At 55.3% G+C, this 25,437-nt stretch overlaps 8 protein-coding genes across 8 annotated transcripts; 3 read left to right on the top strand and 5 right to left on the bottom strand.

Moving 5' to 3' along the window:
• Positions 1-944: 944 nt before the first annotated feature.
• On the bottom strand, positions 945-2,297 carry ISF_06535 (INSIG domain protein; the record flags this gene model as incomplete). The annotated part of the gene is made up of 1 exon (XM_018850139.1): positions 945-2,297. One exon carries the CDS (start codon positions 2,295-2,297, stop codon positions 945-947), a length of 1,353 nt encoding a protein of 450 aa, XP_018702627.1.
• A 3,573-nt stretch (positions 2,298-5,870) lies between these two features.
• ISF_06534 (Serine/threonine-protein kinase) lies at positions 5,871-7,359 on the top strand (the record flags this gene model as incomplete). The annotated part of the gene is made up of 6 exons (XM_018850138.1): positions 5,871-6,252; positions 6,332-6,428; positions 6,495-6,654; positions 6,702-6,993; positions 7,044-7,282; positions 7,351-7,359. The coding sequence occupies 6 exons, from the start codon at positions 5,871-5,873 to the stop codon at positions 7,357-7,359; spliced, it is 1,179 nt and encodes a 392-aa protein (XP_018702626.1).
• A 46-nt stretch (positions 7,360-7,405) lies between these two features.
• ISF_06533 (Deoxyribose-phosphate aldolase) lies at positions 7,406-7,768 on the bottom strand (the record flags this gene model as incomplete). Its single annotated transcript, XM_018850137.1, has 1 exon — positions 7,406-7,768. One exon carries the CDS (start codon positions 7,766-7,768, stop codon positions 7,406-7,408), a length of 363 nt encoding a protein of 120 aa, XP_018702625.1.
• A 1,964-nt stretch (positions 7,769-9,732) lies between these two features.
• Positions 9,733-10,714, top strand: ISF_06532 (metalloprotease 1; the record flags this gene model as incomplete). Its single annotated transcript, XM_018850136.1, has 2 exons — positions 9,733-10,086; positions 10,172-10,714. 2 exons carry the CDS (start codon positions 9,733-9,735, stop codon positions 10,712-10,714), a joined length of 897 nt encoding a protein of 298 aa, XP_018702624.1.
• A 789-nt stretch (positions 10,715-11,503) lies between these two features.
• ISF_06531 (ATP-binding cassette multidrug transport protein ATRC) lies at positions 11,504-15,839 on the bottom strand (the record flags this gene model as incomplete). The annotated part of the gene is made up of 8 exons (XM_018850135.1): positions 11,504-12,169; positions 12,234-13,067; positions 13,129-14,094; positions 14,176-14,322; positions 14,382-14,661; positions 14,735-15,394; positions 15,462-15,685; positions 15,729-15,839. The coding sequence occupies 8 exons, from the start codon at positions 15,837-15,839 to the stop codon at positions 11,504-11,506; spliced, it is 3,888 nt and encodes a 1,295-aa protein (XP_018702623.1).
• A 4,586-nt stretch (positions 15,840-20,425) lies between these two features.
• Positions 20,426-20,872, bottom strand: ISF_06530 (START-like domain protein; the record flags this gene model as incomplete). The annotated part of the gene is made up of 1 exon (XM_018850134.1): positions 20,426-20,872. One exon carries the CDS (start codon positions 20,870-20,872, stop codon positions 20,426-20,428), a length of 447 nt encoding a protein of 148 aa, XP_018702622.1.
• A 1,027-nt stretch (positions 20,873-21,899) lies between these two features.
• On the top strand, positions 21,900-22,784 carry ISF_06529 (TRI14-like protein; the record flags this gene model as incomplete). The annotated part of the gene is made up of 1 exon (XM_018850133.1): positions 21,900-22,784. One exon carries the CDS (start codon positions 21,900-21,902, stop codon positions 22,782-22,784), a length of 885 nt encoding a protein of 294 aa, XP_018702621.1.
• Positions 22,785-23,940: 1,156 nt separating this feature from the next.
• On the bottom strand, positions 23,941-24,909 carry ISF_06528 (hypothetical protein; the record flags this gene model as incomplete). Its single annotated transcript, XM_018850132.1, has 1 exon — positions 23,941-24,909. One exon carries the CDS (start codon positions 24,907-24,909, stop codon positions 23,941-23,943), a length of 969 nt encoding a protein of 322 aa, XP_018702620.1.
• Between the last annotated feature and the right edge of the window lie 528 nt (positions 24,910-25,437).

Raw genomic sequence — 25,437 nt, 5'->3', positions numbered from 1 at the left:
ACTTGCTGCAGGTGGCAGAGGCTCATGCTTCCTTTTTCGGCCTGGTTCATGTCTCGCAAGCCTAGCCCATCACTCTCCCTCCCTCCCTTTAATGGCTGCGACCTCAACTTCCCAATGCCACGGTGCTGGTCTTGGTCCAGCCGATGACTTTCGGACTTGGACGAGCTTCAGGGTCTCTATGCCTGCGCGCTCGTGGCCGCAGCCTGAGAGACCCATGTGTACTTGTCCAGCTGCTTTTTCAGAGAACCAATAGTTACTTGTGTAACTACTGGGTTGAAGCATTGGACCAACCACCCAAATTCCTCTACAAAAATTTCCTTATTTTACGACATCACCAATAACTCGTCTTTGCCACTCATGTACTTCTCATCATTCATCCTTAGCACTGTCATGTATTGGCCGCGCATCCCCCCAGTTGGGCCATACAGTTGTCTATGATGTCATGCAGGCGGGTCATGCATTTCGCACCATCCATCTCACCTATACCAGCTAAAGAAAGGCTCTTAACCAGCTCGTCGTCTACGACATGCTGCACAATGGCGTTCACATGCACGGCGGTTCGTAAGTATTATTATATACCTTGATTATGATGTTATCCCAACATGCCACTAGTGCAATCAAGACAAAAAATCGCTGTAAGCTCTCATCACAGCCCGCCCTGGCACGTGTGACTAGAAGTTTACCAATTGATAAACGCCCATCCCGCTCAGCCAATAGACGCAATGAAAAAACAAAACACAAAATAAAACAATACAACATCGCTGGGCTCGCAGCAGCACTCTGTCTGCTGCAGACCGTAAAAATCACATCCAGGGTATCTGACATGCTTTATCCAGAAGAAAACATGATCGCCGCCATTCCCGTGACAAGAAAGTTTGCATCGCAAAAACAACAAGATTCCAAACGTGATACACACTATATGCAGAGGCCATATGTATAGTCATTCATCGCACGCCACCCCAACGGGTCTTGCCCGCCGACGTGCGTCCCGTAAACAGCCGGCGCCCAATGTTGCCGAAGCAGAGACAGCTGCAAAACAGCACGCTCACCATCCACACGCCCGTTTCGATCGTCTGGTTGTCCGCTGTCGCGCGCGGTGCCGCCGCACCACCGCCCTCGCCGGTGCCGGTGCCGGTGCCGTTAACTGTGCCAGCCTGGCGCAGAATCTGCAGTGACGGAGTCGGCATCATGTCCGGGCTGATGCCGAGAAGCAGCAGGGAGCCCACCACACCGACGGCCGCGGAGAGCAGCAAGCCCGGCATCGAGCGGTCGATGAGCCACCACAGGAGCGGGTTGGCCAGCGCCAGCGTGGCGGAGATCTGCAACGTCGAGTCCCATGCAAGTTTACGCTGTGAGGTTTCTCTTGTTAGACTGAAGGGAGGAATCGGTCGAGGTTGGAAGAAAAAACTTACAATGGCAAAGAAGATACCAACAAACGAGCCGATTGCGCGCATCACCAACGCATAGTCGAGTCCCGTATCGACGGCCTTGCTTGGTGCGTTGTCGCCATCCGTCACGACGTCATCCTCCTCCGCCGCGGCGTCCCAGACGCCATAGTACGCCTCCCAGACGCCATCGAACCAAGGCAGTAGGGACCCGAGCACGACGCCCGCTACGCCCCAGGCGCCCAGGTACGTCGAGTTGAAGCCGCGGCGCGGCGCGACCGGGCCGTCCGTGGCCGCACCGGTGCGCATCCTGTCGTCGTCGTCGTGCAGGCGGGTGACAAGCGCGCCATACCCCAGCCCGAGCACAAACAGCAGCGCCGTGCGCAACGCGACCTGGAGGCTGCTCATGTTGGCCGACGGGCCGCGCGGCATCTCTGCGCCCCTGTACGACGAGCGGCGGCGGTCAAGGTGCGACCGCTCGCGCATCAGCGCAAAGGTGGGCTCGTCGAGGCCGGGCCGGTACACGGGGGTCTGCGCGCCCATGCCCCAGGGGGAGTCGTCGACGACGTCGTCGCGGTCGCGCGGCCCGCCGGTGGTTGGTGAGTAGATGCCGTAGAGTGTCGACGAGGTCAGATTCATAATCGAGGCCGGGCGGCTGATGGCGGGCGAGGCGTGCTCCGAGGGGTTGGCCTCGCCGCCGCCGGTGCTTCGGTTCCAGGCGGCGAGGGCGGCGGTGAGGTGGCTGTGCAGGCCGGGCGAAGACGTGGTGGTGCCGATGGGCCCGGCGGGGGCGGCGGTGGTGGAAGAGGAGGTGCCGTCTGGCTCGTCATCTGTAGGGGTCGCGCTCTGTCGACGGAGGGAAAAGGGTCGCTGGGGCACGGGCCGGATGAGCAGCGGACCGTCGTCGGACATGGTGGTCGGCGCGCACTGTGGTGCTGTCGAGGGAGAAACGGGTGGAGGGAAGCGAGCGGCCTCGGCAGGCTCGGAGTGCGGTCCGGTACGTCGCGGATGCAGTGTGCCAAAATGGAAGAAGCGTCGCCGTCTGCGGTGGCACTGCAGTTGTCAACGGGAACAGGTCGCTGCAGGCGGTGCGATGCTTGATAAAGAAAGACTGCGTGTGAAAACAAGTAGCCGTTAGCACCAAAGGGATTCTCACGCGGCCGGCCTTGTCGGACGGACTTAAAAAGCTTAAAATAACAAACGGCACGTACCTGGCAGTAGCCCAACAAGCCCGGTGAGAGCCGGTGGAAAATACCGATGCTAAAAAGGAAAGAATGACACTTGCGTTTGCTTGGGTGCAGCGCTGAAAATGTGATGGTTGAAGAGGAATTGGAAGATGGAGGACGCAGTCTGCAGACAAGGGAGGAAGGCAAGTTCGAGGGAGCAAAGCGAGTGTCCAAAACAACACGAGCTGAGGTTAGGCGAGGTTGCAAGGGGATTCTAGTGCCCTTATTAACGAGCCACTGACGATTCGTCAATAGAGAGAGGGAGGGGAAGGGAGGACGGGTTGCCCGCCTTGGTTGCCTTGTATACTAGTACGTTAACAGTTAGCGGCTGGTTTCTTGGTGTTTTTAGTTAGCGGACAGTGCGGTGTCTCGTGCGGGGGAGAGCCTTGGAGGCTTGAAGGCATGCACGCACTGTAACGTGTTTGGGTGTTGGCTGCTGGACAATGGAATACCGTTCAGTTGATTGAGACAATTTCAGCACGTCTTGGTAGTGATTAGCACTACCATTAAATAGCACAAATTCATCGGGCCCGCCTGGTGTCCGGATATGTATGCAGCTGGTACTGCATCGAATACCTGCAGCTCAGCAGGTTCCGTACCGGGGTCTCGGCTGCGGCGGCGACGGCCCCAAAGGCCTGGAGCGCCACTAAAATCAACCCCGCTAAAAAGGTCAGGGCTACAGGGGACACGAAGAAAGTTGTCCATGTTTTGTCACAAGGAGAACACCTACATAATTAATCACTACTTCTCTTGGACGAGTTGTTGGCCGTCATTTCCAACGCTCTCCATGGACAAAGAAAAAGCCAATTCTGCGTGATAGACTGTCTTTCCCAGTGAAGCATTTCATTCTGCTGCCTGTGAGAGTCATGTGTCAGTGCACGCATGACATCCCCCCCCCCACCCCCGCTTGCCCCAAGAGGTCGCGCCATGGCCCGCGGCGACGCTGCGGACTCTCCATTGGCACACGATACTGATCTGATCAAAGCCTCGCGGCGAACTGGCACTGAGGAGAGCCCGCGGCCTACGTTACAGCGACCTATCCCTTTGTATGTGCGGAGGCTCCAGCAGGTCCTTTTACCCACTGCCCCAGACGTATGTACATACATACAATGACGATACAAAAGTGCAGGGATTATTAGCTGAATTTTGGTGTATCAACAAGTATGTGGATTAATGGTACATCGGCTTCCGAGGGGCGACTACCAAAAACTTGAGTACCTTGAATTGTTATGACTTCGTACATGCAAACTAAGTCATTCGTATTGTACAAACCGCGCTGCCTGACCCAAACTCGTCCACTTCTGCAGGGAGAAAATCCCCCAGATTAATAAACCCATTGATCTTGATTTTCTTTGCCTTGTTAAGCTCAGCAATACGACGACTGCGTCGAGGCGGCTGCTGCGGTTGCTTCACCTGTACTGTGTCTGCACTTTCCAGCTTTATTATTACCAAATCCTTCCTTCTGGCTGCTATTCGACTGCTCTGCCGAGTCGGGGCGACTGGAACTTCAACCTTCTTCCCTCCGTCGCATCTTTGCTTGGCTGGAGCAGTATGCCTTTTCTCGCTTGCATTTTCGTTTTGTTCTTGGCGCTTCCGTCTTTTTGAGGGCGGCATCGTTGCTTCATTTCCTTGATCTCCGGTGTCGGCAGGTTTGCGCTCGAGTCGTTTTGCTGGTAAGATCTTGCCCTCATCCCATTCATCGTCTGCAATGGAGTAATCGTATCCCGGATTACTGTGCAGCCAACGCTTCCTCCACGCCATGTCTTCGTGATCAACCTGGCTGGTCGTATCTATGGATTTGCGTTTGCGCCCTTGCGTTGACGATGTCCCTGAGAGGGCGTCGCCGGTAATATTGTATCGACAAGTGCTTCTGGGCATGTCTTGACGTGCACTGACTGCTGGAAATTCCGGCGCCGACGGCCACTCAATTTCGGTAGCTTCCGCGATGTTTTCCAACCCGTCCGCATCCCGCGCCGCCTTCACCCCGGTTACCCAGCCCTGAATTCGGCAGTCCAGGACCGGATTCCTCGTCCTTTCCTTCAGCTTACAAACCACCTCCCCCCTAGCCACGCGAATTCTGTACCACTCCCGATAGAAGTACGCGTGGCTCGCCTTCCAAAAGCCCAGATCGTCGGGCAGGGGCCTGCCGTCTTCCATTAGAAATTCGGCATGCCCTTCGTTTATCAGAAAGTTGGTATGCTGCCAGCGCATGCGCAGCGGCTGCCGCAGGATGACCGCCAGGCCATCCTCGCCCTGCTTCCGGAGGCTTCGCATCACATAGGCGACGTCACCCTTCCGGCGCTGCAGGCATCTGACGGGCTCGTGCCAGAGGGGATCGGTGGCCGTGGAGCTGTTGAACGTGCAGAAGGTGCAGCCACCTGAGGGAGGGCCGGAACAGCTGCTGTCGCTGTAGGGGCGAGAAGTTATCGGAAAGAAGAGGTCGATGCCATTTCCAGGCGTGGTTTTCATGATCGGAAAGAGAAGGCCGGTGTCGTTCACAGGCATGGTATCCATGGTAGCCATGATGCAGCAATTGCCAGATAAACCGACGAGGATGCTCGGAATATAGCCGTGCAGTCCGTTATCTCTGTCAGGTAGTTGTAGCCGTACTGGGCGTTGTACGACAGGCTACGAGTCACCCATTAGTTAGGGCCAGATTTTCCAAGTTGACCTTATCCGATATGTACAAGTTCTCGGTAGGCGAAACATCGGCCGGACAAATAGTTATAGGTACGAGGAGGAGGGAAAAGAGTTGTGCATGCGTGACCACCTCACGGTCTTCAGGCACATACGAGATGAAACTCGTTCGTGTAGCCCCAGCCCCTAGAAAGAGAAATTCTCGCACTCTTTCATAATTTCGTATTTATAGCACAACAAGAGTGGTCTGTTCTAAAGCGACGAGCAGTTTTGCCTGCCGCGTAGCTGGATTAACGACATACCACGTCGGTTATTTACTGGAAGGAGTCCGTCCCATCCTGCCGTCGATAAGCCTGAGATTCGCCAAAAAAGATGGTCGACACGATCATTGCCATTCTGTAATGTCGTTCGTGCCACTGTTATTGAAGGCTTAATCTATCGTGTGACAACTTGAACGCCGTACACGTCTGCAACACCCAACGATTGGTTCTCGTACTCGATTGCTGAAGAGATCTTGTACAGGTAAGCACGATAGATGCCTCCCACCGTTTTATAAATTCCAAGCCCCAAGCCCCAAGCCCCTAAATAAATCTCAACTTTTCACTATACATCTCCCGACATCATGACGTGGACAATCATCTCTGTGCGAGCCCCGACCTACATCACTGACCATCCTCACAACTCCCGCTTCCGCACAACTGAAGATGCCGGACTTCCTGATGATCGTCCTGCTGTCGTTTACCAGAGTGAACACAGTACGCCCAAGCCCGTACCACTTCCGCCAGACGGCAGCCTGTGCATCACGACGGACCATTTTCCCAACGACCGCAGCGTTGGCTTTGTCTTTGACAGTGAGAGTGGCGAATGCGATGTGCTGCTTCCGTCCGATTCGGTCGGCATTGGCAAGCAGCAGTTTGCCATCACGTTCAATACAGCCACGGGTGCTGTCATATTGCGCAACCTATTACGGAGCTATCACACGAATATCCGCGTAGAGGGCCAGCGTACGCATCTGCGGACGCAGAGAAGCTTTTCGCAACAGGGGACGATTAAAGTGTGTTTTTTTTTTAAATCTGACAATAGAACTCACCCGACCGTGGGATGACTGCGTTATCGGCTCTCCGCAGTACATCTCCTTCCTCTCAAAGCTCGCCCAGGAGACCCCAAACCTAAGGGCGATGTGCCTGGCCAGCACGATGGCTGTGTCTGCGCAAGCTTCTAGTAGCTGAATACAGGGCGATTACAGGCTAGGTGACATCATTGGTAACGGGGTCTCCTCCATCGTATACTTTGGGTCTCATAAGGTGACTGGCGACGTTGTCGCGATTAAGCGCTACGACGACAACAGCTCGGCAGCCGCGGCGGCATTCAAGGAGATTGGCATACTTGCCACGCTGAGCGCGCATGTAAGTCTCACCCTGAGTAGTGGCGCTGTCCGCCTCCCACCTTCCAGGCGCTGCACCACCTACACAGCCAGGGAATCAGTCACCGCGACGTCAAGCCAGAGAACATCCTGATCATGACCCGGTACCCTATACATGCCAAGCTCGCTGATTTCGGAGTGTCGAGCAGAGCCAGCCAACATACGACATATTGCGACACGGGGCGGTATGCGGCACCGGAGCTTGCCCGGCCGCCGTACACGGTAAAGGTCGACATCTGGTCGATGGGCGTGATTGTGATGGAGTTGTGGATGGCACTTCCTAAGCAGCCTGATAACACGGCTGATAGAGACGAGTGGACAAGTAAGCTTCCGGAATGCAGATCAGTGCAGCAAAGTCTTCTAATCAAGCAGCTATTGGATACTTTGACTGGCAAGGAAGGAGAATTGCAGATCGCCTCGACCGCGCCATGGTCAACTTGACGCAGCTGCTCGAGGCTGCCGGTCATCACCGCGACGTGCTAAAAACGGGCGCCATTCGAAATCTGCTCCCCAGAGACGCACAGCTTCCGGGTAGCGCGCCGAACCTGACCGGGCCCTTCGTCCCCTTCGACGCCGCCCTGGAGGTGTGCATGCACCTCGGCGTCGTTGCTGTAGGTAGAAGAGTCAGATGTTCCATAGCACAACTATTTTTAGGTCAAGAAATCGAATTTATATCAAGTCAAGCTGATACAATAACCTGTCCTACATATATGCAAGTCCTGGGCCGGCTAGTTTTACTGACTATTCTCTTGCATGGGTTTGAAGGTGACAATAGACGGCTGCTCCGTGATGCCTCTCCTGACAGCTTCCTCCATGATGGTCACTGTGGCCGTGGCACCGATGCGCGTCATGCCGAGCGACATGACGTGAAGCAGGTCATCCGGCGTCCGCACGCCGTCCGCCGCCTTGATCTGCACTCCCGGCCCCGAATGCTCCCGCAGGAGCTTCAGGTGCGGCGCCGTCGCCCCGTTGCACTCGTACAAGCCGTCCGCCCGCTTCACGAACCCGTACCCGGTAGACGTCTTGACAAACGCGACCCCGACGTCGGAGCAGATCGGGCACAGCTGGACAATGCGGTCCTCGCGCAGCTCCTCCATGGCCCATGGTATGTGGTAGGAGCTTGACGCGGGCGGTGGCGACGGAGTACTTGCGGGCAATACGAAGGCTGGCGCGGACTTCCTCCTCCGTCATGGTCGGATGCAACAAGGAATGGTCAATCGTTTTGGAGATTTGGTGAAGGATCACCTGGATGGTTCCCCCATGGTTGACCCCTTCCGCCTACACTACCGTACTATCAGGCAAGTCGGCGGTAAATGCTATATCCTACCTCGTCGACAGATCGGTAGAGCCCGGTTCTACTCCGTACCCCGTGCTCCGAATCTTGTCAGGGAACCCCTCGTTGTCTCCGGCTCAAGCACCGCTGCTCTCTTGGTGAGCCAGACTCTTGGACACCACATTGTTAAGAGGCGCGCCCAGATCAACTGCTTTTGGAAGGTTATCAAATGAATATATTTCGTGGCTTCTCCTCTCCTCTCCTTCCAGACTTGTCTGCTTAGCTCGGGGACTTGGCTCGGTTGTGCCGGGCCGTTCTATGCAGCGCCGTTGGTCGACTGTGCTGTGGCTTGGAGACGGCGTGCGTGGTGAGCTGGCTTATTAGCTAGTGGCACGGCAAAGGATTTAACCCCAGATATCCTTGTGCTATGTATAAGCACGTAGCAGTTATTGTGTATCAGCCTGCAGATCATGTGGCTGGCTGCACGCGCCTCGACGTGGGCTCCCGAGAATGAAGCAGTGCCGATAGTTGAGGACAAACGAGATTGTGCGCCTCGAACCAATGACGTGACCCGAAGAATACTAGTTAACTAGTTAGTTAGTTCGATTCGTGGCTTACACGAAGCGGGCTATGCTGGCGATAACCTTACTTTTATTAGTGTCGTCGGCGGAGAGACTCAGCCCCAGCTATTCTTCACCTTCCTTTTCATGTCCTTACTAGAGTCGGAATGTGCAGGACTGATCTTAGGAGGACTTAATGCATCATGTGAATGACCAATCGAGGGGATCACTCGATAGAATGAGCTATTCCTATAGGCTGTCTAGTCCTCCACCGTCGCGTCGCTCTAGACACGGCTACTCCGATTTCACTCTGGGGTATAACTCCGGCGCCATTTGTTGGCACCGAAACCGTGATTCTCGCCATGTGTTTGCTCGGAAAACCTAGCCAGTTTCTATTCTAGAATGATGCCTATTCAGGGTTCGTCACGGCTAATCCAACGGTTCAACTACCATTGCATTTTCCCTGTGTTATTTAGTTCCCATCTCCCCTTTCGGCCTTGTCTCATGGACCAAGAGAAGTGTTCCGTGGCCTCAATCGCTGAGACTAGTTCAAGCAATCAATGCTTTGCTTTGCGCACTTTTACTCCGTCCCGAAGTTCCTCTTCTCCAGCATCTCATTTTGCCCAGAAACACCCCCGGATGAAGCAGGTATCAAAGCTCGCTGCTTTTGCCTTGTCTCCTTCCCCTACTTGTTAGGAGTCTAAATTGTCCCTTTGTCCCTGTTAGGCAGCTCAGTCACTCATTCTAGCATTGCCAAGCATCAGGGCGCTCCCGTTCCCAATGTGGCTCTCTCTCTCACACTCACTCTCTCTCCGTGCAGAAAAATATCATTCGAATCACCAGTCCCACCACCGTGATGCGATGTGCACGCCATGCTCGATACGGCAGGTTAGCCAGATGGGACGCAGTTAGTATTAGTTATAGATAACCTTAATCAGCTCTAGCTTTAGGAGACATCATCGGATAAGTCTTATTACTACGCCGACAAGGCAATCAAGGAGCTTACATTTTGTTACCTAGTAAAGCCGGTGTGGGCAGCAGTTGGTTTTGATGGGCTCGTCAGACTTGGACAATGGCTCACCGTACAACGTATATATATATTGGCCTTGCCAATCGCAGGTCTTTTGGCAGGACATCCAGCTCATCATTGCCTCCAAGAACCAATTTGGCCTGGCCTTGACTCTCACTCTAGATCCGCTTCACTCTGCTTACTTGCCATTCATCCGCCATGCGCTTCTCAACCGGCGTCGTCGCCGCCGTGCTGGCCGCTCTCCCCTTGGCCGCTGCGTGGCCTGCCGATCTTACACGCAGCGCCACGGGCTTCTGCCAGAGCGATCCTAGCCCGGAGCTGCTGGCGATGCACAATAACATCGTCAGCGGCGATCAAGCAACCCTGGACTTGATTGCCCAGGGCGAGGCGATCATCCAGGAAGCGCTCGCCAAGTCTGAGAGTGGTTTATACGCCCGCCATGCCACGGGCATGACTGTAACGAAGCGTGAAAATGGCGCGTCGCTGATTACTCTCGACGCCTGGTTCCACGTCGTCTATAGTAGCGAGACTGCTAAGGGCGGTTACCTGACTGTATGTAGCGCTTACTTTCTCTTCTTGCCGTTGTTCTCCTCCTCCTCCAACTTAGAGCGAACTGCGCTTACACATCACCTCATAGGATAAGAACATCCAGGACCAGCTCAAGGCCCTCAACAAGGCCTTTGAACCCAGCAACCTGGCCTTCCGGCTGGTTAACACTACCTACACCGAAAACGAGACCTGGGCTAGCTCCTCTAGTAAGAATATGGAAATTATAGCGAAGATGAAGCGCAAGCTACACCAGGGCAACGCGAGCACGTTCAACCTCTACCTGCTTCCCGGCTTCGGCACCGGCGGGTATTGTACCTTCCCCGACGAGATTGACCCCGAGGTCCCTGATACGCTCCTACAGGACGGCTGCTTAGTCGGCTCCTTCACGCTGCCAGGCAACGACAACGTCTTTAACATGGCGCTGACGGCCGTGCACGAGGCCGGTCACTGGCTCGGCCTACTGCACACCTTCACTGACGGCTGCGACGATAGCCGCCCTGGTGACTATATTGACGATACCCCGTACGAGAAGACTGCAAACTACGGCGAGTGCCCGGCCAATCGCGACACCTGCCCCGACCTGCCCGGCCTCGACCCCATCGATAACTACATGGACTATTCGAGCGAGTGAGTTTTCTAAGAGGCCGTACTTGATCCCCCTCACACCGAGCTGCAGAAAGTACTAACGTGGAGAAAACAGCGCTTGCTACAGTAGATTCACACCCGAGCAGATTAAGCGCATGCACAAGCTTCTGGCTCGCTACCGCGTTAGTAAATAGTCTTGGTAGGATCTGTGCGGAGACCGTGCAAGATGTAGTTTTTTACATGCTGTATACAAGATGTAGGCGTTGAAATTGGACAGTACATGAAGCGTTGGAGAGTGAGCGCGCGGCTTCCGGAGGTGGCGAGAGGTGCTCTTGGGTAGTAACGAAGATATAGCATATCTATAACTCTAGTTATTATTATGACTAGTTGTATCTAAATATTCTTAAAATGCTATATTTTATTATGTTATGAATTCTTAATAAATACAACAGCAGCTAGACCCGCATGATTTGAAAAGCGACAGTCCTCATGGCACTGAGACTGGGTTTGCTGGACAAACTGTCACTACAGTTACTGCAAGCGGTGCAGAATGTGTCCTCCTGGGCAGCCATGTACATACTACCTCTACCAAGGACAGCCAGAGCTGGCCTAGCCCCTCTGCAGATGCCGCCCTGGAGATTTCGCGGGTCGGTTCACGTCTGGTATTCAAGCAATGGGATGGGACTGTAGTTTAGACCCGGCAGATGTTCCCATGGCACAGCCTCTTTCTAGGTGAAGCAATCGAAATCATATTAAGCCGAGCGAATTAAACATAATATATCCAGAAACACAGCTATCCATGCCCACAACGCCCAGCGCCATCCATGCCAGCAATCTAGTCCAAGTTCTGCGCCTCGCACATCTTGCGATACATGCCGCCCAGCGCCACCAGCTCCGCGTGCGTGCCCTTTTCTACAATACGCCCCGCGTAGAAGACGCAGATGACATCCGCGTCCTTGATCGTCGACAGCCTGTGCGCCACAGCCACCGTGATCCGGTCTCCCCCTCGCCGCGCCGCCTCCGCCAGCGCCTCCTGCACCGCGCGCTCGCTCGCCGTGTCCAGCGCGCTCGTCGCCTCGTCCAGCAGCAGCACCCGCGGATCGCGCACCAGCGCCCGGGCAATCGCCACCCGCTGCCGCTGCCCGCCGGACAGCTGCGTGCCGCCGCCGGAGCCCGCCGGCGTGTGCACCCCGTCGGGCAGGGAGGAGACGAAGTCCCAGGCGTTGGCGGCGCGCAGGGCGGCCTCGACGTCCGCGTCGGTGATGGACCGAGTAGCGCCGAGGGCGATGTTCTCGCGGATGCTGCCGGGGAAGAGCGTGGGTTCTTGCTGGACGAGGGAGACGGCGCGCCGGTAGAGGTGAGGGTTGAGGGAGGGGAGGGGCCGGGAGGAGACGAGGATGCGGCCGCTGGAGGGGTCGTAGAAGCGCTGCAGCATGGCGATCATGGTGGACTTGCCGCAGCCGGAGGCGCCGACGAATGCGGCAAACTGGCCCTTTTTGATCTGTAGAGTGTCCGTCAGTTGCTGCAAGGGGTTTGGTTGCTTGTTAGGATTGGCCTTCACTCACCTCGAGGTTGACGCCGCGGAGGACCGACGTCTCCGGACGCAGCGGGTACGAGAAGCGCACCGCGTCCATGGTCAGCGGCCCGCACTCCCCCGGCCCGGCGTCCCCGTTCTCCTCCGTCTCGCGCACCGTCGGCTGCAGGTCGTGCAGCCAGAAGAGGTAGTTGGCCGCGTTCTTGCCCTTGGTGAGGCTCGTCGAGAACTGGAAGAAGAGCGCCGTCGCCTGCCCCGAGTAGAAGACGCTCATGAAGGCGACAAAAAAGTCAAACAGCGACAGCTGCCCCAGCGCCAGCAGCCGGCAGCCGTACCAGAAGCCGAGGGCCAGGAACCAGTACTCGATGGACTGCGTCAGCGCGAACCACACCATGACGGAGAGCAGCGGCCGGACCGACCCGGCCACGGCGCGGTCCAGCTCCCCCGTGTAGCGGTCGAGCACGGCGGCCTCGATTGCCAGCGACGAGACGGTGCGGATCGCGGTCACGGCTTCCGAGGCGATGGCGGCGCTGCGCGAGTGCCGCCGGGAGAGCTGGTCGTCGAGGCGCGCGTCGGAGCGGATCTTGAGCCAGCCCGAGGCGAGCAGCGGGGGCATGCCGGCGCAGACGACGACGAGGCCGAGGCGCCAGCTGTAGGCGACGGCGAGGGCGCTGCAGCCGAGGACGTTGAGGACGGCGACGAAGATGAGCCCGACGTTGATGCCCATCAGCTCGAGGATGGACTGCGGGTTGCCGTCGACGCGGCTGGTCAGCGCGCCGGTGCTGTTTTCGGGGCGGTCGAAGAATTGCAGGTCCTGCCGGAGCATGTCGTCGAGGCTCTGCCGGCGGAACCTGTGGGAGAGGGACTGGGAAGGCGGGCTGTCAGCACGGGGGATGGGATGGGATGCTGGGAGAAACTGAACGTACCTGGGCAATGGTGTTGGTCGTCCAGCCGAGGATGAAGTAAAAGACCAGACAACCGGCGGCCAGCACAACGAACATGGAGGCGAAAAAGTTGCCGCGGTCGACCATGGCCTGCCCGGTCAGGGTGAAGACCTGGACCGTGTTGGCGACGAGGATGGCCTGGCCGGGGAAGCCGGCGCTGGCGCCCATGCAGCCGACGACGGTGAGGAGGTACGCCCAGGTCAGGTCCGGGCTCTCCCTGACCAGCCGGATGATGGCCGCGACCATGCCGAGCGGCTTGTGCTTGTCATAGCTGTCACGATCCTTTTGCGTCTCCATCCGCTGCTGCACCTCCGTCGCCTGGCGCGTCAGCGTCCGCTGCAGTTCCGCATCGGCCGGGTCCGACCCCCCTCCCCTCCCCCCCTCCTCACCATTTGCCGTCCTGTCCGACTCCTCGCCATCCGAGCCCTCCTCCGCCGCCGCCGTCACCGCCAAGTCCTGAATCGACACCAAGTTCGCGTATGCACCCCCCTCCCTCGCCAGCAGCGCCTCGTGCGTCCCCTGCTCCACGATCCTCCCCCCGGCCATGACCACGATGTTGTCCGCCCTGCGGATCGTCGCCAGCTTGTGCGCGATGGTAATGGTGGTGCGGCCCTTGGAGGCGCGGTCCAGCGCCTGCTGGACGACGCCCTCGGCGTGCGGGTCGAGCGCGCTGGTGGCCTCGTCGAGGAGCAGCACGGCCGGCCGCGAGACGACGCTGCGCGCGATGGCGACGCGCTGCCGCTGGCCGCCGGAGAGCAGGCCGCCGCGCTGGCCAATGTCCGTGTCGTAGCCGGAGGGGAGCGCGAGGATGAAGTCGTGCGCGAAGGCGGTGGTGGCAGCTTCTTGGACGAGGGCGAGCTTCTCGGCGCGCGGGGCGTGCTCCCAGGGGGTGCCGACGAGGCCGTTGGCGATGTTGTCGTACACGGAGCCCTGGAATAGGATGGGTTCCTGAGGGGGGGGGTGTCAGTTAGTGCGATTGCGCGGCCGAGGATTGTGCGGCCGAGGGGAGAGGGCATGATGCTTGCTTACCTGCTGGACAAGTCGGACATTCTTGCGAAGCCAGTTCAGGTTGAGGTCTGTAATGGGCCGCCCGTCGAGCTTGATGGAACCGGAGAGGGGATCGTACCATCTCTCAATCAGACCAACAATGGTGCTCTTTCCCGAGCCGCTTTGACCCTACCACATGTGTGAGCGCAGCCAGGTAACGTCAGTCTCGCTTGATGGATGCAACTTACCACAAGTGCGGTGACCTTGCCGGCAGGGATGTGGAGGGAAAAGTCGTTGAGCACGACAGTGTCTGGTCGGGTTGGGTAGGCGAACGTAACGTTGTCAATCTGGATATCGCCCTGTGTCTCGGTCGGCTTCTCGCCCGCTTCCGAAAAGGAATCGATGCTGGACTTTCTGTCGATGAGGGCAAACATCTGCGATGCGCCCGTGGCGGCGCGAGTAAACTCGATCAGGTAGGGCGCCAGGTTGGTCAGGCTGATGGCGGCGATGACGACGGAGAGCAGGACACTACAACACATGATCAATCAGCACAACCGGGGGGTTCGTGCAAGTGCAAAGCGAGGAAAGGGGGAGGACCGACGTGAAGATCTGACCCGGGTTCTGAATCTCGCCCCTGGCCAGCATGTTGACGCCCTGCCAAAACGCGAGCCCGAAGCCCAGGTAGACGATGGTGTACTCCGTCGAGAAGAGCGCCCCAAACAGCACCGAGTTCTTGTCCCCCAACCCATGCGCCTCCTTGAGCAACCCGTCAAACTTGCCCACCAACCTCTCCCGCATCTCAAACGCGTGCACCGTGCGCGCGCTCGCCAGCACGCCCTCCGCGAACGCGTTGGCCTGCGCGTGAATGTCTAGGATCCTCGTCTCGATCGCCGCCTCGAGCGCCGAGACGACGCCCATGACGACCAGGATGGCCGGCGCGACGCACAGCGTGATCAGGGTCAGCTTCCAGTGCGTGGCGAAGGCGATGACGAAGGCGGTGACGAAAGCCGAGAGGCCCTGGAAGGTGAGGCCGAGCTTCTCGGAGATGCCGCCCTGGACGAGCCGGCCGTTAGTGGTGGCGGCGGCGGCGATGGAGGCGGAGCCGGCGCCGAGGTCGAAGAAGGCGACTTCTTGACGGAGGGCGGCGCCGAGGTAGGCGGAGCGCAGGTTGCGGACGACGCGGTAGGAGGTGTAGGTGAGGAGGGAGTTGTAGATGTAGGAGAGGACGAAGCGGGCGATGCCGAGGTAGACAAAGTAGAGGCTTTATTGCAGAGTGTGTTAGTGATCGTGGCCAAGTTCGCCATGTCTGTGAAACGGGACGCACGCACGCTAGCTTGCTGGCTTCGCTTTGGAAATCGCCCGGCGTCGCCTTTCCGTTGGCGAAGCTGGTCATGGTCGTGACAAAGTTGCCAAAGATGAGGTTCTGCAGGGCGATGCCGGCGCCGGAGCAGATGGCGGCGAAGATGGCGATGCCCTGGAGGGTGTACTCGAACGAGGTGGCATGTGTAAAGATGCGCTGTGGATGGCCGCCCTTGGTTAGCTGGCCGGCCTGCTGGCAGAGGTGAAGGAAGCAAAGCAAAGCTGGAGCATCTTACAAAGTATGCGTTGCCAGAGGATGGCTCGGGTTGAGACTCGCTGTCTTGTGATGGCCGGGCCTTTTCGTCGAGCTTGGTGGCGATGGCCTCGGGTTTACCTGGAGCCTCCATGGCTGCTCAGGGCTATGTCGACGATTTCGGTAAAAAAAAAAAAAAAAAAAAAAACAAGGTGAATTGGTAAAGGAGAGGTTGGCCGATTTAGAGGGAAGACGACTCTGTCTGTATAAGCAAGCTCAGATGCTTCAAACTGTGTGACGGCGCAGTGTTACACTTGTATCGTTGTTGACAAGGCCCTCACCGTTTTATATTAGACGTCGTAAGGAACCACGACATCACCGGGCGCAGTCATGATTTAGTCCACAGACTCCGCTCAGGGATCGCTCGCGCTCAACCTCAACCACAACCACAGCCCTTGCCTTGCCATCCTGTCCAGCTAGGGCTGTCTGTTCCTGTTCGCCGTTGCGCAAGGTAGCGTTGACCCATTCCTTCTTGGCAAAAAAAAACGTGCCTGTATCCCGGCCCCGTGGGAAGCAGCCTAACCGGATCCCGAGGGAACACTGACTGCCGCCGTCAGCCAGCGAGGCCGGCCGGATCCCGAGGACGCGGAGGGCGGGTCGAAAAGCTTGGCTTCTTGGGGTGTGTGAATCACTGAGTCTGCTTGGCATGGGAGGAGGAGGAGGAGGAGTCGCAGTGGTTTCCGGAATAGGAAAATAGGTGTAATCGTGACAGTGTGTTCGACGAGTTGCACCGTGATTGATCAAACGTTTTGGTCAACTGCTGACGGCGGCGCGACAAACATGCATTTCGCATCTCGGTGTGGGAGGGGGGGCACCTGGGATGCTGGATGTTGAGACCCTGGATTCGGGAATCTCGCCGGGCTTGGGCGGAAAGGGAAATGATCTGTAGAGGCGACAAGAGGGATTCATGCTAACATTTCGTACAAGGTTGTTATCGCAACCTGACTTTACGCCCCGGGATGGCGGCCGCGAGCCGCGACTCTCCAATCCCGTGTAGGCGGCCGAATGCCTTTCCCGCTCTCGTCTCCAAGACTCTGAATCCCGCCGGAATTCTCTCAGCAGCGTAGACAAGACCTATAGTTATGTAGATGAGCATCCCTCCCGAATGCAATTTCCCTCCCTTTTTTTTTCTCGCTTTTTTTTTTTTTTTGGGAAAAATATACTCCTCAACTTACTTTGCACCGCCCAAAGCGCTCAGTATGCGCTGTCCGACATCATGTGCATCGCTGATTCACGCAGCCACCAGACACACGCCAATCCCTCTTGCCCGTTACACTAACAACGCACAGGTTTCCGGAACAGCAATCCGTTCAACACCATGACATGGCACTTCACCGCCCCTGTAATGTCTGGTTGCACTAACTAGACTGAGTCGACTAGTTAGAGGGCATACGTTGACGTTGCCCCTTCAGCCTCAGCTTGCCAAGCCTTGAGGCGGCAGTGGTTGGTCCGTCCTTGTGGTTCAAAAAAGCAAGGCTGGCGAATGAGACGCGCAGTCGAGATGAGCGACATTTCCTAGATTGAAAAAGGGGCCATCTCTCATTTACGAAGGCGGGCTCGACCAATTATTACGCTACCACAGTTCTAATATGATAAACTTGAGTATGACCATATCATCTGCCAAGTATCCGCCGGCCCATCGAATAAACAGTTGCCTATTTTTGTTATTCTTTTTTACCTACCACCACTCTAAGAATGCATACGCGTGTGACTCTTTTCTTTTCATCTTGCTACATTTCCATCTAGCTAGTGTCTGCAATGCCCGGCTCTTATTGAACGAGCGCCAACTTATAGAGTCCCCAGGAAATCGGGCACATGAATGTTTGTATCTTCCAGAAAACTAGTCCAAGTAGACATAGGTAGGAAGAGACCATCCTGGTACACACTTTGCATCCCGGCCTGATCCCCTAGTTTGCCTGTATCAGTAACGGTTCCACTGCGATCGCTTTCCGTCCACGCACATTGACCGGTCGGTATGCTGTAGCTGTTCAAGCTAGAATTGCGCTTTCCTTCAGCCCTCCATTTGAGACGTTGCAGCACGACCAGTTTTGTGTTTTGACCTAAATCCTCCTCTAGAATGATTTTGAATTGTTTGTGGACGCATTCCCAAGCTCTGTCAGTGCTTGGCCCCTCCGGCTTGACATAGAGGTGCCATAGGACGTATAGAAGCATATGGTATTGGGGATAGCTGCGAAGCCACCATCTGTATTGGCAGAGAAGCGTATCCTCCCAAAGCTGGGAATATATCTCCAGACACTGGCATGCTGTAACGATGTTTTCTTCCGTCGTCATCATGTCTCCTTGGCGGGGATGCTCCATGTTGATCAGCTGCTGACGCGTTATGAAATCTGCTTTGTGAACCATTAGAAGCGCCAGCTGCATGGTCAGATCGTGCAAAGGAATCGACGGAGAGGAAGCACTCGCATAGGTATTGACCTGATCTCTGAGACGGCCCATCATTTCTTGTCTAACCGGTTCCTTGCTGTGCGAATCAGTTGCTGATGTTGACAACCCAGCCACTCGCTGCAATGTTTGTGTTATTTTCATATTAATGATGTGTAGGCTCATCTTTGTCCACCCTGAGGATGGCGGTGGAAGCTCTTCCATGCCAGGATATAAGTCTTCATCGTGGATATTCAGAGGCAACTTTGTGTCAGAGGATGGCAGTACGGATGACGAGCCAAGTCCGTGATCCTCCGCAGCACGATTGTCTCGGGCAAGCATATGCCACCAAAGGCGCCGCCGGACTTCTGCCTCGAACGGGGTCAATCCCAGACTGGATCCGTCTCTGTGCAAGCCTATCGATTGGGCAACTCTGAGTGCAAGGCCGTTCAAGATCCATGAGCCTCTGCCGTGGTTATGTGTTCTGCATGCTGTCTGCGGAGTAACCAGTCAGTCTCGTAACGCCCTTGTTACTGAGTGATACAAGAATACACACCAGATATATTGCCAGTCCCTGCAAAAGAAGGAACGTGGGGTGCTCCAAAATGTCAGCCGCATGTAAGCTCTGCTGAAACTGACTTTCAAAGAGACTCAAAGCCTCGAACCGATCCAGGCCGAGAACATGCCGGGTGTCATGATCCTCCATTGTCGCAACAGCAGCAAAATACACCGCGAGTAGAGTCACTGACGCGTCTTTGGAGACAGTATCAGGTTCTCTGATGGCTTCAAAAAACAAAACTTCAGCTGTTGGGATATGCAATATCTTTATAGAGGGGTCTACGTTTTGTGTGAAGATTCGCCAAAGCTCCAGAGCGCCTCGAGTCAGCGGCTGCCAACCTTTATCCGTGTCATCTGCTGCGATGGTCCTGAACGAGGTGCTCATCAGGCTAGAGAGCGTATCCCTCGCTTCCACTCGCTTTTCGTCTGCACTTCTCAGCAAGAGTGAAGGCTTATCACAATCCTTCCGAATGGTTAGCTATATATCAAGATGCACGACTCTCTGGCTCTCATTTACCTCCTCGATGACACGAGTCGTCAGTAATTCATCAAAGTACTGGCTCGAGTTCCGGCAGTGGAGCAGAATTGTCGGCGAGAGTCGACCCTTGGCCTGTGGCGAGGAACCTACAAGGCCCGGAGACGGCGTCTTGTCAGCCTGGACGGCGCCGGTGGTTGCAGCCGTGATGGATTTCTCCAAGCTAGAGAGGCGAGACGCGACATCCGACATTGTCGTCTTGCGAACGCGGCTCACTGCCAGATTGGAGGGCGGGTATGTGCACAAGGAGCCGTTTCGCGTACAGGTGGAGCAGGGCGACTGTCGGTCACATCGTACCTTTCTCCTGTGGCACACGATGCAGGACCGATCGTATCGCCGGGACGAAGGGAGCGATGCTGGCGCTGGGGGTGAAGGTCGTGACTCGGCGGTCCGACGCTTCAATCGGTTGGGAGGCGAAACCATGCCGAAGACTTTGGCTATGAATTCAGCCAAATCAAGCCGGCTACAATCGGCGTGTGAGACGGATCAGAATCTTGGTCTTGTGAATAGTGAACAGCGATCGGCCTCGGCGATGAATAGGCTCCGCATCTTGGCCGCCCGAAGAAATTGGGGGCCTGGACACACTTAAGCAGGTATAAGTTCACCTTGGTGCTGTGGGGTGACCGTTTTGCTGACAAATACCACATGTATATATATACATATGTTTAAGTCGTGCGGGATAGCGAGGGCGGCATGTGTGGTGACTGACCCCCCTCCCCCCCAACTCGGCCCGAGTGGTTTATCATATCTCAATGGCAAAGTGAGACTGCCGTGTGTTGGCGTCCAACGCCCATGTCCGTAAACTTTGGCTCGGATACCAATGGCACAGGGGTATCCGTACAAAGGTGTAGATGTCACTGGCCAAGGGCGCGCGCTAGGTAAGTTAAGTTTGGCAGCTCTGAGGCCGGGACCCTGTGGCGTCTCTGCACCGTGCCCTAGACTCATCATGACATGAAGAGTCCATCAGTTGTTGTTTGAAAGAAAAATATAAAGGAAGACAATGTAGATTAGGTTTTCTGATTGCTTTATTGTTAAAGCGTGTATGTGATTGAGACTAGACCACAACTCCCTGTTAGACATCTCCAACTACTAAAAGCGCGAGTCTTGTCCAACAGACTGATGCCGTCAGCCACCTATCAAAGCTACCGACGAATGGAGAACAAGTCCAAAGATACACGCATCGAATTGCTTCGGCTGTACTCGATCTAGCGGTCTTCCGAAGCAGCTAGCAGTTGGCCAAGACAATCAATCGCCTCGTTATACATGCCGTTGATCATGTTGACGAACTCGGCTCGGAAGTCCTCATCCACCCAACTCGCCTTGCAGGACCACGTAAATCTTGTCTTGGCTCCGTCAAGGTCATCCAACACGATGCTCCCACGAGGATACTTGGCCCTATGATGATCAGGGTTCCGGATCAAGGCATAGGAAAGAGTATGTGCCAAGGGGTCGGCTGCTTCTAGCCTCTCGGAGACGGTAAAGTCTCCAGGTTTAAAAGTTAATGTCCGTACAGATCCAACTCCAAAGCCCTCCAGGCTTGATCTCATCATGTTTGGAAACCAGAGCTTCTCTGAGCCCCACGCGGAAACGATGGCCCAAACTTCCCCAATTGGGGCGTCAATATCTTTGGTAACTGTTGTCACGGAAATCATTTTGCGCTTCTGGGTGTCTGTCAGCCAGTTTTGTTCAAATGGTTATTGTGTGGCAATCCCAGCCCATGTAGCAACTAGGAACTTACCGGTTTAGTTCAGGCTCCGAATCTACCAGAGTTACTCAGGTCAGACAGAGCACAAGGAAAATGTGTGCTTCTTATACGAGTGCTCAATTCCGATAGAGTACTAAGAATTGATCCCGCCCCCTGTCCTAGGCGGACTTCGGGATGCAGCCAGATAACACCAAATGATGGACTCTTTTTTTTGAATTTCCTCGGCGTCGGCACACCTTCCACCGCCGAGTCCGGCACCAACGGTCGGGCAAGTGGGGCCGGCCGGATCGCAGCCTGCCCACATACTGGTACATGTTGGCTCCTTTCTTCTGATGTGCGATACTCGACTCTATCCAATTAGATAAGACAATTCCGATGCTGCAATAAGAAAACTGGACGGTTCGCTGGGCGGCTCGGCCGGCCCGAGACATGGTGCAATGTCTCGGCCTCGGCGATCTGTGGTCTCCGTCATGCCGAATACTCCCCACGGACAGAGTAGAACCCTACTCAAGGCTGCTTATGGTCTACCACATTTTAATGTGGCCATCATCGACCATCATCGACAGTGCAGCGGAAGAGATGATCAATCAGCGCTACAGGCCGTGGGGGGCACAACGGCCTTGAGCAGAGTATATAAGGACGATATCCTACCCTACGTGGACCAGTTTCTTATTCCCAAGGACGATAACTTACCTTGCAGAGACCAGTTTCTCATACCTGTCGGAATCTTCAGACGATTTTGCTGCAATAGTCCAAATTCAAGCATGCGCTTCTTTGTCTTGACGGCACTTTTCGGCCTTTCGGTTTCTCGAGCCTGTCCCGCGTGGATTGGGTGCCCATCCCCTCCGCCTGGAGACTTGGACATCTCGGCATATCAATTATATCCAGAAAATGCATGCTTTGACACAGAACGATGTGTCGCGTACTTCAGGTGCGGGCTAGGCAACTGTCCATATAACAGAATACTTGCTAACATGAGCAGTGTCTTGTTTAACGCCTCCGTTGCCGTCTACGATGCCGCGAAAAATGAGGTGACGAATACTATATCTTTCCCGGGACTCAGCGGCGATCCTACTTTGCATTCTACAGGAGTACGAGTCGATCCGCTTGGTCACCTGTTTGTTGTGATCAACGCGGGTGCCGCATTCGACACGCTTGGGAAAGACTTGTCGGGCAATAACTTTCTTGTCAAGTACGATTTGAAGACGAACCAGACAATCTTCACAGCCAACTTGACGGCCGTCTCCAATGGTGCGTACGGGGGGTTCCAAGACGTCCAGCACACCAAAAAAGGTGACTCTTTTGTGCTGGGGACCTATGGAAGAAGTAGCATCCTTCGAGTGAGCGCCGATGGCTCCAAGGTCATCCCGTGGTTTGTAGGACCGCCCCTCGGTTCCAGCGACGGTTTCTCTGGTCTCGCGCTGCGAGGCCACAACCTCATTGTCGCAAACCAGGCTGATGGACAGCTGTACCGCTTCGACACCCGACGCGAAGAGGGCGTCCCTGTGCGGATTCCCCTCGGCTCCGGCAACGAGACCATCGGCCAGGACCTCGACGCCGTCTACATGCCGCCGCGATACGACGGCAGGATCCTTCTCGTCTCCCGGTACAATCTAGGCACCGTCGTTCTCCGTTCGCGGGACGCGAGCTGGAGAGTTGCCGAGAAGCTGGGGACTATTCCGAACCCCTATCGCGAACAGGGTGCGCTCTCGGTGGCTACGGTTGAGATGGGGGCCAGGCTGTACTCGGTCAACTTGTTCTCGAGCGATGCCAAGGTTCAGGGCAGCAACGCGGGAAACAGGACAGACAGTCCGTTGCAGGATATTTCGGACGAGGTTGAGAAGTATTCTACGCTATAATATTGACGCTAGGTGACTAAACGCTATTATTTCATCAAGATAGGACATGTTATTTTATCCTTCTAGTATGATGTTGTAGAATTATTGTTTATAGAGATTTTTCTGCTCTTTTCAATACCTAGGTTAGACTTAGTAAAACCCTCAAAAATGAACTCTACTACGCCGTCGTTAATCAGTTTTCTTGCTAGGCCTGCTCTCGCGAATTCACAGCAACCACCTCGTCCAGCCAAGCGCTACGCATCCGCATTATTACAGCCAGCCCTTCAATTAGCCTAAGGTCAGGATCAAAGGGAGAAGAAGTGAGAGTTCTAGTCATGCGCGCCTAGGCGATGATGGGACCTCCCAGGGGCTTCGCTGCCAAGATGGCCGACTACAGTGGGTGGCATCATGGATTTGACCCCTTCATGGTACCTACATAGCCTAAAGAAGACGGATAAGATGCTGCTGCTTTAATCAGGCAAGCACTAACCCCAACCATAATGCAGTTACAGTGGACTTACAGGGGATGATCCTATGTAGCCCTACCCCTAATAAATAAAAAGCGGCATGTAATTGCCCTATTTAGGTCAGTAGGTTTTGGAAAAAGCTACCACGAAGGGGTCGAATACATGTTGCTACCCACTGTACGTACACCACTGTATGAATGCACAAGGCTTAGGCGACTGCCCTCGCTAGCTCGCGCCCTAGTGGAAGAAGTGCTCCTAGAAGGGTTGTATGTATGTATGTATGTATGTATGTATGTATGTATGTATGTATGTATATATGTACATAGGTGCCCTTTAGAGGGTTAAGCCGCGCACTATAGTTATAGAACGCCTTCAGGCTCAGCTTGCCAAGCCTCAAGCCGGCAGTGACAGGCGATACCCCTCTTGGTTAGCGCGCTCTCCCAGGTCGGTCTGTGCTGAGCGCCTAGTTAGTTAGCTCTGGGTGGGCTGTAGCCTTGGTGGCGTCCTTGGCGATCCTGCATCTCCAACTACAACCCTTTTCCCGGATCGAAAAAAAAATCACACAACAGACGCTGGTCATTACAAGACAAGATGAATTGATCTGTACTATCTACGGCGACAAGTTGATTGTAAGCCTGCTGTCAAAAGAGTGGAAATGCTACCCTAATAGTTGACCGAGCTCAACGCTCCAGGTTTCAAGAGACAACTCCTTACTCCTTCGGTCCATCAAGAAACTGGAACTTGGTTCCCTGCTGGATGGCCTTCTCAATAGTCTCCTTTGTTCCGATGCTGGACTGCTCCGACTCCTCTCTGGCCTTCTTCGCGGAGAGCCGCTCCGAGACCAAGACGACACGACTCATCAGCTGCAGGCCGTTGCCTTCCTTGATCGGGACCGTAAGCTGGACCTCCTTGAACCTGTTGAACATGGTGATACTAGCTCCGCTCTGGGGACAGTTCGGGTCAAATCTAGATGTGAACTGATCGCATGTCCTGAGCACTGGATCCATAAGACACAGATACTTTTCGTCGCCCAGCCCGAGTCCCAAGCTCCAAAGTTGGTAATACATCGCTCGGACGACTGTTGCGTCGAGCTTGAGATGGAACGACCAAGTTTCGATTCGGCACTCATAGCCTGGCTCACAGACTCCCTTGTACGTGACTGTCTTTGTCTCTGTATTGGTCGTCGTCTTCGTGTCCGAATACGAAGCCGAGAGCTCGACGGTACCAGCAGCCACGTCTTTCTTGCCAAAGTTACCAGCAGCCTTTGCGCCAATAGTCCAACCCTTGGTTTCCGTCTTGGTAGAAGTCGTGGACGTGGCGCTCTCCAGGGCCATATCCTTGTTGCGTCCCGTATTGATAGCCGCAGCTTCCACATTGGGGATGTAAAAGGCTTCCTTGGTGATGGGGTACTCGGGGTAGCCATCAAGAATCCACATCTTTTCCCAGAATTGAACCTGCTCCGAGTACAGAATGTTCGCAGCGCAAGTATACTGCCACTCCTTGCCGACTTCATACGAGGGTGGCTGCGATTTATCCCAGCTGAGCGTTTCGAGCTTGGTAAGCACGTCCCGAGCATAGACTGCGGCGTCGGATTCCGAGGCGGCTTCCACGGGATGTTCTTCGGTAGGGAGAGCGGTTGCCGCCGCAGCGAAAATGGCAAAAGATGCAGATATCTTCATTTTTGCAAAGAAGTGGACAGGTCGTAGTTGCAGTGTAAGTGTTGTAGTAAGAAAAAGAGGCTAGCTGGCCACCAAGGTGATTGATGCTATGAGATTATCTTGGAACATGAAAGGGTAAATGGCTGGCTTTATACATCCACGCAATGCTGCCTGTTCCTCTTCAGATGCTATTTCTTAATTTTCGGGTCGGCGAGCGTATAATGCCCTCGTACGAGAATTGGAGGGACAGCCTCCGAGCTTGCTCAACGGGGTCCCTATGAGCTCATTATTCCACCCTATATTCAGACGAATATCTTATGCCTTGCAATGGTTTAGACGAGCGATACTAGAATATTTGCTGTTGGGAACACTGACGTTAAAGGCGTGATCACGAGGCTAAGACTGAGTCCCCAGGAGACCCTATAGTTACCGTACCCGTGCGGGAAAACGGGCCGGCAAACCACCTATTCGGCATTGAATTAAGGTTGAAACGCTCAGCTGGGGGCGGATAGTTCCGCGGACGCCTTTTCCGGTCGGACTTAGCCGGGT

Source organism: Cordyceps fumosorosea (genome assembly GCF_001636725.1).
Source record: "Cordyceps fumosorosea ARSEF 2679 chromosome Unknown scaffold_17, whole genome shotgun sequence".
NCBI lineage: Eukaryota > Fungi > Ascomycota > Sordariomycetes > Hypocreales > Cordycipitaceae > Cordyceps > Cordyceps fumosorosea.
The sequence above is the reverse complement of the archived record's forward strand: the minus strand, read 5'-3'. Positions and strand labels throughout refer to the sequence as shown.